The sequence below is a fragment of the Symphalangus syndactylus genome, chromosome 22 (assembly GCF_028878055.3).
Source record: "Symphalangus syndactylus isolate Jambi chromosome 22, NHGRI_mSymSyn1-v2.1_pri, whole genome shotgun sequence".
Lineage (NCBI taxonomy): Eukaryota > Metazoa > Chordata > Mammalia > Primates > Hylobatidae > Symphalangus > Symphalangus syndactylus.
The window spans coordinates 10,434,014-10,449,401 of record NC_072444.2 but is presented as its reverse complement, the minus strand read 5'-3'; the positions used below and the strand labels follow the sequence as shown (position 1 = coordinate 10,449,401).

The 15,388-nt window shown below is 49.2% G+C and overlaps 2 protein-coding genes across 5 annotated transcripts in view; both read left to right on the top strand.

Moving 5' to 3' along the window:
• WDTC1 (WD and tetratricopeptide repeats 1) overlaps window positions 1–8,042 on the top strand; it is a 78,903-nt gene extending 70,861 nt beyond the window's left edge. For all 4 annotated transcript variants that reach the window (XM_063631435.1, XM_063631436.1, XM_055261444.2 and 1 more), the window contains exons 13-16: window positions 1,013–1,248; window positions 3,421–3,595; window positions 4,785–4,977; window positions 5,987–8,042. In XM_063631435.1, the coding sequence (XP_063487505.1) occupies window positions 1,013–1,248; window positions 3,421–3,595; window positions 4,785–4,977; window positions 5,987–6,184 (802 nt within the window). In that variant the 3' untranslated portion in view covers window positions 6,185–8,042. The remainder of the gene's footprint in view (window positions 1–1,012; window positions 1,249–3,420; window positions 3,596–4,784; window positions 4,978–5,986) is intronic.
• Window positions 8,043–9,510: 1,468 nt separating this feature from the next.
• Window positions 9,511–12,764, top strand: LOC129472097 (small ubiquitin-related modifier 2-like). The gene is made up of 2 exons (XM_055261520.2): window positions 9,511–11,244; window positions 11,621–12,764. Exons 1-2 carry the CDS (start codon window positions 11,118–11,120, stop codon window positions 11,707–11,709), a joined length of 216 nt encoding a protein of 71 aa, XP_055117495.1. The 5' UTR covers window positions 9,511–11,117; the 3' UTR covers window positions 11,710–12,764.
• Window positions 12,765–15,388: the final 2,624 nt, after the last annotated feature.

The window sequence follows — 15,388 nt, the reverse complement described above, 5'->3', positions numbered from 1 at the left end:
GCCATGCCAGATTGTTGTGAGCTGTGCCCTTGGAGAAGGGGCCATTAACTCTAAGGGGTGCCTCTTACTGTTGCTTGGCACAGTTGGGTCCTAGGCCTACTCCAGCCCAGCTGAAAAAAAAAAAAAAAAAGGCTTCTGAAGAAGCAGTTCCTGTGGCCCGTCTGGCTCTCCAGACAAGAGGCAAGGACAGGTCTATGGGTGCTGGGGGAGTGTGCTTCCTATATTCTGGCACAGGGTGGGAAAAGGAGGGGCTTCTCTGACCTCCTTTCACTTCCTCTTTCCCCGCTTCCCCATCAAAAGCACTCCCACTTCCCTTCATCCATGCTTCAGGAGGTTGGAGAAGTGAGTGGGGACGATTTGGAGCTCCTGGTGTGCACAACCCCCCTTACCATCAGCTTCCAGAGAGCTGACTCTGCCAGACTGTCAGGCCCCATCCTCCAGCCCCAGGAGGTAGAGGCCACAGCTGCTGTGGATCAGTCAGCCAGGACAGAGGGGGGTCTGGCTGAGGGCTTGCTGCCTGCTGGTCAGACCCTGCATCCCCAGCCTGGCACTTCTGGCTTCCCCAGACCACAGAACTGTCCTTGAGGGCCCCCTGCCTTGGACGTGGCTTTGAAGGCCAGCTGGGGGTGATTTGAGAAGGTGGATGGGGGAAGAGAGAAGGAGGGCTTGGGGAGCCTGTGGTGGGCAAGATGCCAGGCCTTCTGCTGCAGAGCTGCGGGTGCCTGGGGTGAGCCAGTGTGCAGTTGCACTCTGTGCCCAGCAGAGGGCAGCCTGACACCAGCTTTTGCCACCCTCAAGACCTCAGGGTTTCCTGGCTTGCTCCTTAACCATACTCTGTCTCCTGATGGGGGAGGCCTGGGCTGAGCCAGGATTCTGTTCGTCCTCAAGTCCCCTTGCCATGAGATCTGTCAGTGGTGGGCTGGGGTGGCCACAGGAAGCAGAGGAGACTGAATGGGGACCCCTTGCTTGCCACGTGGCTCCACCTCCAAGCCACTCTTCCCTGCCTTCCCAGGGATGGTGACCACTATGATGCCCTGAGGGACTGCCTCAAGGCCATCTCCCTAAACCCATGCCACCTGAAGGCACACTTTCGCCTGGCCCGCTGCCTCTTTGAGCTCAAGTATGTGGCTGAAGCCCTGGAGTGCCTGGACGACTTCAAAGGGAAATTTCCGGAGCAGGCCCACAGCAGCGCTTGTGATGCATTGGGCCGCGACATCACAGCTGCCCTCTTCTCTAAAAACGATGGTGGTGAGTGGGCACTAAGGAGGGGGTGCTGTTACTCTTTCTCTTGGAGATGCTGCATGACATTCTGGAGAGGTCATGGTTCTGGGATTGGAGAGGCCTGGGTTCAGATGTTGATTCAGAAACCATGCAACTTTGGGGCAGTTACTTGGTCTCTGTCTGAGAGTGTTTCCTGGTCTGAAAAGGAGACATGCCAGCACCTCCCACTGAGCGTTTCTATTGAGGATCAGCATGTTTAAATGGCACGTTTAAAGCACCTGGGGGAGTGCCTGGTACCCAGGATAGGAGGAAGCTGAGCTCAGTCAGGCTCCCACTAGGCATTCGCACCTGCTTAGACAGGGCCCTGGTGGTTCCACTTGGGCATCTGAGAGGCAGAAGCCGGTCGTTGTGTTTGTTCCGAGTGTACAAGTGCAGCAGAGACAATAGCGCAGAGCAGTAGAAATGCCTCAGGCTTGGACTGTGGGGCCTTGGTTCCAAATGCAGCTCCACCACGTGACTGTGTGGCCTTGGAGAAAGCGCAGCCTCTCTACCTACTACTGCCTTACCTGCACAAAGAGCACGAAGCCCTGCCCAGCTCACCTCCGTGTGCTGGAGAGTGAAGTGGGCCATTGGAGTGTGGTCTGTAAACGTGAATGGTGAGCTCACAGGAGGCAGACATGGATCTTCACCTCTCTCCTTTGCAGTTTACCAACCATGTGATAAATTCATTTGTTTAATGAATAGTTATCAGACACCTGCCATGTGCCAGGCACTGTGCTGGGTCCTGGGAATAGAGCTGTGACTAAGTCACATGGAATTTCTGTGTTTATGGCATTTACAGTCTAGTGAAGGAACCAAGTGATAAAGGAGAAACAAAAAGTATGACAAGTGCCATGGGGACCTGAATGGTGTGCATGTTGGGGGTGGGGGGGGCTTGATGGCATTCTGGGGTTCTTCCGGAAGAAACATTTAAACTAAGATCTAAAGGATACAAAGGAAGCATTAACTAGATACAAAATATAGCTGTTCGGCCTAGTGCGGTGGCTCACGCTTATAATCCCAGCACTTTGGGAGGCTGATGTGGGAAAATTGCTGGAGCCCAGGAGTTCAATATCAGCTAGGACAACATAGCAAGATCCCATATCAACAAAAGAAAAATTAAAAAAAATTAGCCAGGGGTGGTGGCACACACCTGTAGTCCCAGCTCCTCAGGCAGCTGAGGCTGGAGGATCACTTGAGCCCAGGAGGTCAAGGCTACAGTGAGCCATGATCACACCACTGCACTCCAGCCTGGGTGACAGAGCAAAATCCTGTCTCAAACAACAACAAAGTGTAGCTGTGGGAGATGCAGAGCTCCTGGCATACAGACCAGCATGCTCCAAGGCCCTGAAGCAGGCATGAGTGAGTCACTTTTAAGGAACTGAGAAAACTTGTGTGACTTTACCTGTCACTTAACTGATCAGTGACTCTCATTTGGGACCCTAATAACTTGTCTTCCAGAGGGTAAGGGCATGGTCCTTACTGCCCTAAGTGCTATGAATCTGTTTATAAAAGTCACCCAGGCTGGGCTCGGTGGCTCACGCCTGTAATCCCAGCACTTTGGGAGGCCGAGGCAGGTGGATCGCCTGAGGTCAGGAGTTGGAGACCAGCCTGGCCAACGTGGCGAAACCCCGTCTCTACTAAAAATACAAAAATTAGCTAGGCGTGGTGGCATGGTAGTCCCAGCTACTCAGGAGGCTGAGGCAGGAGAATCGCTTGAACCTTGGAGGTGGAGGTTGCAGTGAGCCGAGATCACGCCACTGCACTCCAGCCTGCGTGACAGAGCAAGACTCCATCTCAAAAAAAAAAAAAACAAAGTCATCCATTCTCTCTTTACTAGTGCCTCACTCTACCCTCCCCTGCCTCTCCCCTCCACAGAAACAGACTTTGCGTCTCTGCGTCTTTGGTGCTTTCAGGCCCTCATTTAGGGACCTGAACCAGGGCCCTCCTGGCATCAAAGGCCTCCTCTTGAACATCCTCAGGGGCTAAATCCAAAGATGCATCTTCCTCACAACCTTTCCCCAATTTTCCAGGATAAGGGTGGAGGCAGGTAGCTCTATGTTGTCAGACTTTGGACTGAAAACAGAGCCATAGGTGGGGGAAAATAGGGAAGGAGAGAAGGGAACAAGACGCTTACCTTTTCTGGATCTCTGCCCCCAGAGGAGAAGAAGGGACCTGGTGGCGGCGCCCCAGTCCGCCTCCGCAGCACGAGCCGCAAGGACTCCATCTCAGAGGATGAAATGGTGCTGCGGGAGCGAAGCTACGACTATCAGTTCCGCTACTGCGGCCACTGCAACACCACCACGGATATCAAGGAGGCCAATTTCTTTGGCAGGTCCGAGGCCCTGAAGAGGAGGGTGCAGCCCAGTTGGCAGCGGGAGGTTGAGTGGGGAGTGTTGGGGCATAATGGTTTTAGAGAAGAATCTCAAATCCCTGCTCTGCCTCTGTACCCTTGGGCAAATGGCTTCACCTTTGTCAGCCTCTAAAGTTTTTTAATCTATGAAATGACCAACCTGCCATGCCCATTTATGAGGCCGTAACAAGGACTAATAAGATAACCCAAGTAGAGCCTCCAGCACTCCTTCATCCCCCACCTCCTTCTCCCTCTGTCTGCATGTGCCAGAGCTTGGTTTCTTTATCTGTATTCAAGGAACCTCCCTCTGCTTGGGAGTATGAGGCAGCAGCCCTCCAAGGCTGGGAATCTTGGCACATCTGTTTTGTGCTCAAAACTGTGCCCTGTGTACTAAGGGACACACCCTGTGTTTCAGACACCATCACCCCCACCCCTCATTTGTAGATGTACTTTCTTTGGGTAGGTGAGACACATGAACATGAATCAAGAATCTCTCCATAGGCCAGGCACAGTGGCTCATGCCTGTAATCCTAGCACTTGGGGAAGCTGAAGCGGGAGGATCGCTTGAGCCCAGGAGTTTGAGACCAGCCTGGACAGCATAGACCCCCATCTCTATAAAAAATTTTTAAAATTATCTGGGTGTGGTGACATGCACCTGTAGTCCCAGCTTTTCAGGAGGCTGACATTGGAGAACCAGTGAAGGCCACAGTGAGCCATGATCATGCCACTGTACTCCAGCTTGGGTGACAGAATGAGACCCTGTCTCTGAGAAAAAAAAAGAATCCATCAAGATGCCCTCTAAATGTCAGTGGTGTGTGAGGGGCACGGAGAGTCTGGATGCCAGAAACCTGGGACTGCTCAGGGGAGGCTTAAAACAGGGTATTTTAGAGGCCCGAGAGATGATGTAAGATGATCCTGGCCCAAGGAGGTAATAATGAACTGCAGGGGAGACTGTCTTGGAGAAATCCAGGTAGTCGCTGGCCCTGGGTTTAAGAGAACAGTGACCAGGGCTATATACATGGAGGAATTCAGGGTCAAGTGCACACCCCAGCGTGTGGGGGACTGAGTGGCTGCAGACTTCCTTGCTCCCCCTTTACCTAGGCCATGCAGCCTCTACTTGAGGCTGTAGGGCAGTACCCCACCTGACCTCCCTGCCCTTTGCCCCCGCCAGCAACGCTCAGTATATCGTCAGTGGCTCTGACGATGGCTCCTTCTTCATCTGGGAAAAGGAGACCACCAACCTGGTCCGTGTGCTCCAAGGGGATGAGTCCATTGTCAACTGCCTGCAGCCACACCCCAGCTACTGCTTCCTGGCCACCAGTGGCATCGATCCTGTTGTGCGGCTCTGGAACCCCCGACCAGAGGTGAGGGTGCAGGCAAGGTGACCAAAGCCAAGCAGAGAGGAGGGCAGGGACTCTATGGAAGGCTCCAGGGGAGCCTGCTAGCGCGGGGAAGAGAAATGAGCCACCCAGAGGCTAGAAGCTGCTGAGTAAGCCTTACCCCGGGGCCCAAGGCTGTGTCCTCAGATTCCAGAAGCTCCAAATGCAGCGGCAATTCTCCAGAGGCTGTGCAGAGGCCCTGGTCACAAGGGAACTGTGCAGGCTTTGGCATCTGGTAGGCCTAAGTTCGAATCCAGTCTCCTCACTCGCTGCCTGAGAGACTTCACCATCTCTGACCCAGGCTTTTAATCATCTGTACATTGGGAATGGGAATGACCGCACCACCTTGAAAGGTTGTGGTGAGGAGTAAAGAAGAGATGCCTGTGAAGTGTCCAGCCCACAAGGACACTTAGGACAGTGGAGTGCCCTCCACTCCCAGGGTGGGTAGCCAGGGAAGCTGGCTTGGTGCCTCCCCTTCCCCTCTGCCCTACTGTTTCCCTCTTCTCAGCTGGCAAAACAAAAGTCAAGTGGTATGTCTGATTCCCAAGATAATTTGCTGTGACTTTTAAAGAGAGGCCCCTATAGGCTTTCCCATTGAGAGGAGACGAGAAAGAAAGGTGAAGCGAGAGTTGTTGTGGCAGCAAAACAGAATGGGGTGGGGAAGTCGCATCTGCCCCTTGTCCCAGGTATCCCAGTATGTGTGTCCAACATATCCTGGTGTGTACTGTCCCCCACGTGTATCCCAGCATGTTATGACCGGCCTGTGTATCCTGAGGTGGCGTGTCCCCCCATATATATTCCAGCATGAGCACCCCCAACAATACGTAGCCAGGGTTGTGTGTTCCCCTCCACCCATATACACCTCCTGGCATGTACGTGTACCTCCCCCTATAGATAGTTTAGTCTGTGTATTTCCCTCCCCCGCCCCTATACATGTACCCTGGTGTCTCTCCCTCCCTGAGCCCCACGTGTGTCACCCCTTTCTCCACCACAGAGTGAAGACCTCACAGGCCGAGTCGTGGAAGATATGGAGGGTGCTTCACAGGCCAACCAGCGGCGCATGAATGCAGACCCATTGGAGGTGATGCTGCTCAACATGGGCTATCGGATCACGGGCCTGAGCAGTGGGGGTGCCGGGGCCTCTGATGATGAGGACAGCTCTGAGGGCCAGGTGCAGTGCCGGCCCAGCTAGACCCTCCAGCCCTGGTCCCCAGCCCCTGCTACTGGCTGGACCCTCTGCCCTGGGCAGGAGGTCAGGGGATTCTGTTTTGGTTTGTCTTCCCCACCCCCCTTTTTTTTCATTTCCCCTGTTTTGTTTGTTAGTTTGGCATTAGGGGTGGAGGTTGCTACAACTTGCTGGCTTTCAGACTCTGGGCTGATTGTCCCCTGACTATCCCCAGCCCTGAAAAAAAGAGCAGGAGGGGACACCCCTCCATATGCCCCCCCCATCTCCTGCTTCCATGTCCCTAGAGGGCTCTGGCCTGCCTCAAAACCCCTTCTGCCTCAGGTGGGGAGGAACAAGCTGAACTGTCTTCAGGGACTGTCCTGCCCTTTAGCTGGCAGCAGGAGGAGGAGTGGGATTCCCAATTGGTAAGGGCTTTCCTTGGCCTGTTGCCACTCTTGCTCCCTAGCCTGCAAGGCTAGCTCCCCTGTGGTCTTCAGGAAAGGTTTTGAAAAAGGATGGGTCCCACCCTCCCTCCAGAGCCACCAGTGTTAGAGCGGAACCAAAAGGAAGGATGGGAGCCCTGGAGTGGGCAAGACCAGGCCGCCTGCTGAGGTCGCTGTGGAGCACCCTCGCTCCTCTCCTGGCTACTAGCTCTGGCCCTGCACCTACTCTCACTGGCCACCTCTGGAGGCTCTGCCTTTCCCAAGGGCCCTGGCAGAGGGTGGGGCACTGCACCTTACCCCACCCATCCATGCCAGCACTTCTGCACTACGGCCGTTCTCCTCTTGGGCGCTCCTCAGCCTCACTGTGACCTTTCTGCCAGAGCTCCCAGCCAGGCCTACTCTGCTGAGGTGGCGCTTCCTGCTAAGGGCCCTTCTCTGCCCTTTCTGCCCTCCTTCCCATCCCACATGCTGAGCCGCCACAAAGACCAAAGAAGTGATGGCTTTTCTCTGTCCCTTGCTGCTCTGAGAGGGGAGGGGTGGGTCTCCTGAGCCACTCAGATGGGAAAGTCCCTTACTCGGCCCCTCCCTCCCCAGCAGCCCCAAGCTTTACACTGGATGCAGCGATCAACCCACCACTCACCAGGCCTCCCCTCCCCTCTGCCCCCTGGCTCTTAGCTCCAGCTGCTCCAGGTAGTTGGTTCATCCTTCCCCCTCTCTCCCTCCCTGCTTCCCCTCAGTGCTTACTTGGCTCCAGCCCTCCAGCTGCAGCCCCTGGGGAAAAGCAGCCTCCCTTCTCCTCTCCCTCCACTCCCTCGCTCCCTCCCTCAGCCCCTGTCTCTGCCAGGTGCCTCCTCTCAGTCAGGCTTCAGAGCAGCCCTGGAGACAGGAGGGCCATGTTAAAAGCTTTTTCACAGTTTTAAGAAGACAAGGGGAGGGTGAGGATAGTGGTGGGGGGTCTGGCACCATCTCATTGCTTTAATCCCAGCAACACAGGTGGCAGCTTCTCCCCCTTCCTTCCCACCCCAGTCCCTCTTCCCACCCCTCTCTTCTAGCTTGGTAATGAAGTATATTTATTGGTGAAGGAAACAGCTGCTGCTGCTTCTCCTGCTGCTGGGACCTGCTCCCCTGTCTCTTCTCCGTGACCTTTCTCTAGCCAGGGAGAAGGGAGAGCAGGAGTATTGGGGCTGGGCCCTGGGGCCCAAGGACCAGCTGGGTCCCCTTTGCTTTCTTGTGTTCCAGCCACCTGCCATTTCCTCCCTGCCTCCCACCCTCCCTCCCTGCCTCCTGTCCTGCTTCCCACCCCCTGCCTGCCCAGCCTGGGCCCTGCAGTGTGGAGAGACACATAAGCCTTACTGTCCTCTGGGGGCAGGAGCCGAGCCTTTTTGTTGCTCCGCTCCCAGGAGAGTGAGGGTGACGCAATTGATTAAAACCATTTTGTTCTAGGTGTGGCTGGTGGCATTTGTGGGGTGCAGGTGGGTCTTGGAACCAAAGTGAGGGCACCTGGTCCCTCACCTCTGTAGCTCTGTGACTTTGAGTAACCACACCTCTACTGGGCAGAATGAGGCCTGCCTTGAAGGGTCACTGTGAGCAGTGGCCACCCAGCCCAGCAGGGCTGAGTGCAGAGCCCAGATCTCATGGCTGTGATTTGTGATCATCAGCATTCACTCTCTGGCTGTTTTCTCATCAGTAAAATAAGGGACTTGGAATCTTAGTGGTTTTTCAAACCATTTTACATTGTGACCCAATAGACACATGATTACTTGTAGATATATGTGTGTGTGTGTGTATATATATATATATATAATGAACAAAAGTTTTACACAATAATATTAACTCTTGCTACATGCAGCGTACTCTGCTTACCTTTCTGTTTTATTGGGAAGAAAATATGGTTATAACCCACTAAACTGATTTCACATCTGCAAGTTTTTGAAGTGCCCTGGATTAGATGATCTCTTAGACTAGAGGTTCCTGAGCTTTCTTAGCTCACAGCACCATCTCCCATCTCAGTAATTTTTTCGTGGAGCCTCTAAGCCAAAAGAAACAACAGTTCAATCAAAAGAAATAACAGTTCAATCAAAAGAAACAACAGTTCAATCAAAAGAAATAACAGTTCAATGTATTAAGCAGTTCAGTCCAAATCACTTAAAAAGTAGGTATGTCCTAACAAGTTAGTTGCCATTTAAAAAATAATACACCTGAATTGGAAGAAACAATATTTATTTCATTCTTTTTTTTTTTTTTCTTTGAGACAGTGTCTTGCTCTGTTGCCCAGGCTGGAGTGCAGTGGCACGATCTCAGCTCACTGCAACCACCATCTCCCGGGTTCAAGTGATTCTCCTACCTCAGCCTCCCAAGTAGCTGGGATTACAGGCATGTGCCACCACGCCCAGCTATTTTTTTTTTTTTTGTATTTTTATTTTTATTTCATTTTTATCTTTTATTTTTTATTTTTTTGAGACACAGTTTCATTTTTGTCACCCAGGCCGGAGTGCAGTTGTGCAATCTCGGCTCACTGCAACCTCCGCCTCCTGGGTTCAAGCAATTCTCCTGCCTCAGCCTCCCAAGTAGCTGGGATTACAGGTGCCCGCCACAACACCCAGCTAATTTTTTGTATTTTTAGTAGAGATGGGGTTTCACCACCTTGGCCAGGCTGGTCTCAAACTCCTGACCTCAGGTGATCTGCCCGCCTCAGCCTCCCAAAGTGCTGGGATTACAGGCGTGAGCCACCGCGCCCGGCCTTCGTTCTTAAACAACTGCAATTACTAATGGGATCTATGCTGCCCATTGGGCACTGAACACCTTGTTAAATTTTCTAATCAAAGCAGACACTGCTACCTTCATTTCCTGTCCCACATTGATTTTCATTTGCTTTTTATCACAGCAACCACTAAAGACCCAGCTTTTTTTTTTTTTTTTTTTTTTTTTTTTGAGGTGGAGTCTCGCTCTGTCGCCCAGGCTGGAGTGCGGTGGTGCGATCTCGGCTCACCGCAAGCTCCACCTTCTGAGTTCACGCCATTCTCCTGCCTCAGCCTCCTGAGTAGCTGGGACTACAGGCACCTGCCACTAGGCCCGGCTTACTTTTTGTATTTTAGTAGACACGGGGTTTCACCGCATTAGCCAAGATGGTCTCAATCTCCTGACCTTGTGATCCACCCGCCTCAGCCTCCCAAAGGGCTGGGATTACCGGCGCGAGCCACTGTGCCCGGCCAAGACCCAGCTTCTTAAAGATGACATAATCAAAAGGATTGTGGCATAATCTAATAATGGAACTGTGAACTACCTTGAGCTAGTAGTTCTCTCATTAGCCAAAGATGTTGAATATCTTTCAAAATGTCCTACTTAGCCCCCTGTGAATTTGCTGTGGGTGCCCTCAGGCACCTTGATGCACCGTTTGGGAACTATGGTTTAGTCTGTGGGAACAGTAGTTTCACTACTGAAACTACTGAGAGGTCCTGCCGGAAACACAATAGGTGGTATTATAAAACAGATACTGTGGGCTGGTATCATTCCTCTGTGTACCCAAATTAACGTCTGCAGAAGCTTCTTGAAGGCATTTCCAGACCAGGCAAAGGAGGGACAATGTTCCAGACCAGGGAGTAGTGCAGAGTCTCAGGTTCCTTCATGAACCCTGAGTGACTCCATTTGGCTGGATTGTAGAGGGTAGACTGGAGGGGCAGTCAAACTGTGAAGGATTTCCTGTGCCTGGTGAGAGACCACAGACTCGATCCTGTAGGCAAGGGAGGCATTGGAAGACTTCACGAGGGTCTCTGTTTCATTTGGAGTTGGTACTCCATTTTTTAAAAAAATTAATAGCCTTTACTTTCTAGAGCAGTTTTAGGCTACAGAAAATTGAGCAGATAGTATAATGAGTTTCATATACCCCTCTTTCCCCAGCTCAATTTTCCCAATTATTAACATCTTGCATTAGTGTGTTGTTATAATTAATGAAACAATATTGATACATCATGATAACTGAAGTCCATAGTTTACATTACGGTTCACTCTTTGTGTTGCAAAGTTCTATGGGTTTTGACAAATGCATGTCTCATATCCACCATTACATTGTCATACAGAATAGTTTCACTGTTCTAAAAGCACCTCGTCCTCCACCTATTCAGCCCTCATTAGCATCCCCCAAAAAAAGCACTTAGGAATAAATCTAACAACATATGTACAAGGTTTGTATGAGCAAAACTACAAAACTGATAAAAAGAAACCAAGGAAGATCAAGTGAATGGAGAGATGGTCCATGTTCACGGATAGGAAAACTCAGGATGTTAGTTCTTTCCAACTTGATCTATAGCTTCAATGTGATCCTGGTCATAGTCCCAGCAAGTTATTTTGTGAATATCACCAACTGATTCTAAAGTTTACATGAAAATGTAGAAGACCCAGAAGAGTTCCACTGTTCCACCTCCTTCTGCCTCTCCTGGTGCCGTTTGTGTGCTCATTCGTTCTGTGCAGACCTGGTGCCTCATTTGTGAAGCAGCAGCTGAGGAGACTCCAGCACTCGCATGGCTGATGAAAAGCCCAAGGAAGGAGTCAAGACTGAGAATAACAATCTTATTAATTTGAAGGTAATAGGGCAGGATGGTTCTGTGGTGCAGTTTAAAATTAAAAGTCATATACCGGCCGGGTGTGGTGGCTCACACCTGTAATCCCAGCACTTAGGGAGGCCAAGATGGGTGGATCACCTGAGGTCTGGAGTTTGAGACCAGCCTGACCAATATGGTGAAACCCCGTCTCTACTAAAAATACAAAAAAATAGCTGGACATGGTGGTATGTGCCTGTAGTCTCAGCTACTTGGGAAGCTGAGGCAGGAGAATTGCTTGAACCCAGGAGGCGGAGGTCGCAGTGAGCTGAGATCACGCCACTGCCCTCCAGCCTGGGTGACAGAATGAGATGCCATCTCATAAAAGAAAAAAAAGAGTCATATACCACTTAGTAATGAAAGTCTTTGTGAATGACAGAGTTTGTCAGTGAGGCAGATCAGATTCTAGTTTGACAGGCAACCAGTCAATGAAACAGACACACCTGCACAGTTGGAAATGGAGGATGAAGATACAATTGATGTGTTTCAGCAACAGACAAGAAGTGTCTACTGAAAAAGGAACCTGCTTCTTTACTCTAGAACTTTGTTCTTATAGGCCAAGATTCCATTCTCAATTAGAAAACTGCAACTTGGTTCTACCACACCATGACTATTACTATAGTATAGTTTTCGCTATTCTTTTATTTTTTCCTTACCCATTCTTTTATTGTAAATAAAATAATGGGTGTATGTTCACAAGCATTTTGCTGTTTTAAATATTAAATGGCCAATGACATCCACTTGATGTCAATCAAAACATACCCGTGGGGAAAATACTGATTCTTGAAAATTACCTCCCTTTCTCCATCAGTGGCATGCTCCTTCAACTCTTATCTTACATTGCAATGTTATTTTGCTCTCACTATTTTAACAAAAAAAAATTCTTAAATACCTTATTCATTGGAGAATTTTAATGTTTTTCATTTATCATTGTAAAACCAAGGACAATTTTATAACTTTTTGTGTATATAGCTCTTACATGTAGGGCAATCTGTCTTTAAGTGGAGATAAATTACTCTTAAAAAAAAAAAAGAATCCTAAATAGTTTTCCTTTTAAGTCAAGCATCTTGTTGTTTAAATAAACTTCTTGTTAAAAATGGAGAAAAAGAAGAAAGACCCAGAATAACCAACATAATACTTACGAAAAACAAATTCAGAGGATTAACACTCCTGACTTCAAGACTTACTATCAAGCTACAATAATCAAGACAGTGTGGTACTGGCAAAAGAATAGACAAATAGGCCAATGGAACAAATAGAGAACCCAGGAATAGACTCACACAAATACAGTCAGCTGATCTTTGACAAGGCAGTAAAGTCAATTCAATGGAGAAACGATAGTCTTATCAACAAACAGTGATGGAACAATTGGACATCCATATGCAAAAAAAAATCTAAACACTGACCTAACACTTTACAAAAGTTAGCTCAAAATAGATGACAGACCTAAATTTAAAATACAAAACTATGAAACTTCTAGAAGATAACATAGGAAGAAAATCCAACTTGATCTGTAGCTTTAACATAATCGGAGTTGCAGTCCCAGCCACTTGTTTTCTTGGATTTGGCAATGAGTTTTTAGATACAACACCAAAACCTCAATCCATGAAAGAAAAAAATTGGTAAGTTGGACTTCATTAAAATAAAAAATTTCTCAGTTAAAGACACAGTGGAGAGAATGAAAAGAAAAGCCAAGGACTGGGAGAAATATTTGTAAAACAGATAAAGGATTTGTATTCAAAATACACAACTCACAACTTTTTTTTTTTTTTTTTTGAGACAGAGTCTCACTCTGTCACCCAGGGTGGAGTGCAGTGGCGCAATCTCAGCTCACTGCAAGCCCCGCCTCCCGGGTTCATGCCATTCTCCTGCCTCAGCCTCCCAAGGAGCTGGGACTAAAGGCGTCCGCCACCACGCCTGGCTAATTTTTTTTATTTTTAATAGAGACGGGGTTTCACTGTGTTAGCCAGGATGGTCTCTATCTCCTGACCTCGTGATCCACCCGTCTCGGCCTCCCAAAGTGCTGGGATTACAGGCATGAGCCACTGCGCCTGGCCAAGAACTCTTAAAACTCAACAATATGGAAACAACCCAATTTCAAAATGGGCAAAAGATCTGAACACCACACCAAAGATGATTTACAGGTGACTAGTAAGCATATGAAAAGATTTTTAGCATGTCATTAGGGAATTGCAAATTAAAACAATGGGATACCGTTGCACATTGCACACTTACTAGGATAGCTAAAATGTTAAAACAGTCCACAGCAAATACTGACAAGGATGTAGAGGAACAGGAACTCTCATTCATTGCCAGAGGAAATGCAAAACAGTACAGCCACTTTGGAAGACAGTTTGGCAGTTTCTTACAAAGCTAAACATACTCTTGCCATACAATGCAGCAGTCACTCTCCTTGTATTTAACTAAAGGGGTTGAAAACATGACCATGTAAAAACCTGTACATGAGTGTTTATATCAGCTTTATTCGTGATTGCCAAAACTGGAAGCAACCAAGATGCCGCTCAAAAGGTGAATGGAGGCCAGGTGCGGTGGCTCACGCCTATAATCCCAGCACTTTGGGAGGCTGAGGCAGGTGGATCACTTGAGATCAGGAGTTTGAGACCAGCCCGGCCAACATGGCGAAACCCCGTCTCTACTAAAAATACTAAGATTAGCCGGGCGTGGTGACATGAGACTCTTATCCCAGCTACTTGGGAAGCTGAGGCAGGCAAATTGCTTGAACCTGGGAGGTGGAGGTCACAGTGAGCCAAGATTGTGCCACTGCACTCCAGCCTGGGCCACGACAAAGCAAGCCTCCGTCTCAATTTAAAAAAAAAAAAAAAAGGCCAGGCGCGGTGGCTCACCCTTGTAATCCCAGCACTTTGGGAGGCCGAGGCCGGCGGATCACGAGGTCAGGAGATCGAGACCACGGTGAAACCCCGTCTCTACTAAAAATACAAAAAAAAAATTAGCCGGGCGTGGTGGCGGGCGCCTGTAGTCCCAGCTACTCGGAGAGGCTGAGGCAGGAGAATGGCGTGAACCCGGGAGGCGGAGCTTGCAGTGAGCCGAGATTGCGCCACTGCACTCCAGCCTGGGCGACAGAGCGAGACTCCGTCTCAAAAAAAAAAAAAAAAAAGTGAACGGATAAACAAACTGATACAGCCATAAAATAGAATATTATTCATGATAAACAGAAATGAGCTATCAAGCCACAAAAAGATATGGAGGAACTTAAATGTTTATTGCTTTGTGAAAGAAGCCAGACTGAACGGGCTGCATCCTGTATGATTCCAACTAGATGACTTCCTGGAAAAGGCGAAACTACAGAGACAGCAAAAAGATCAGTGGTGCTCCATTTTTAAAGAGTGTCCACATGTGTGATTCATCCAAAGCATTCACGAGCCCTGTTGATAAGAGAGTCTGGGGCTCAGATGAGCGCATACTGTGAATGTATAGTAAAGCAGAGATTAGAAATAGGGACTTCTGCATTTGTGGAGGGCAAGTGTGGCTCCAGAGGGCTGCTCCTGTGTCTGCTTAAGAGCATGCCCAAATATTGGTTTAGAACTTAAAAGGTGATGAGAAGTCATCTAGCTCAGAGGCTCTCAGCCCTAGCTGTAAATCAGAATCACCCAGGATGCTTTTATAACTTTCCATGCCCAACCCCAGAGATTCTGTTTTAATTGGTCTGAGGTAGAGCCCAGGCATCCGTCCTTTTTTTTTTTTTTTTTTTTTTTTAAGAGATGGGGTCTTGCTTTGTTGCGCTGGCTGGAGTGCAGTGGCTGTTCACAGGCGCTCCCACTACTAAATAGCATGGGAGTTTTGTCCTGCTCCATTTCTGACCTGGGCTGGCATCCATTGTTTTAAATCATCCCAGGTTCATTTTAGTATGCAGCCAGAGCTGAGAACCACTGATCTAGCTCTATCTCCACATTGTACAGATAGGGACCATGAGTTTCAAAGAGGAGCAGGAAAAGGGATGGGGTTGCCTGAGGCACCCTAGTGAATTAGAACCAAAGTCAGGACCAGATTCCTGATCCCTAATTCCTAGTCCAGTTCTTTTTTTTTTTTTGAGATGGAGTCTCATTCTGTGGCCCAGGCTGGAGTGCAGGGCATGATATTTTGCCTCACTGCAACCTCTGTCACCCAGGTTCAAGCAATTCTCCTGCCTCAGCCTCCTGATAGCTGGGATTACA

Coding starts and splice junctions, on each gene's coding strand:
- LOC129472097 (XM_055261520.2), top strand. CDS start 11,118: ATGGCTGATGAAAAGCCCAAGGAAGGAGTCAAGACTGAGAATAACAAT. Junction 11,245..11,620: donor TCATATACCGGCCGGGTGTG/GTGGCTCACACC, acceptor ACAGGCAACCAG/TCAATGAAACAGACACACCT.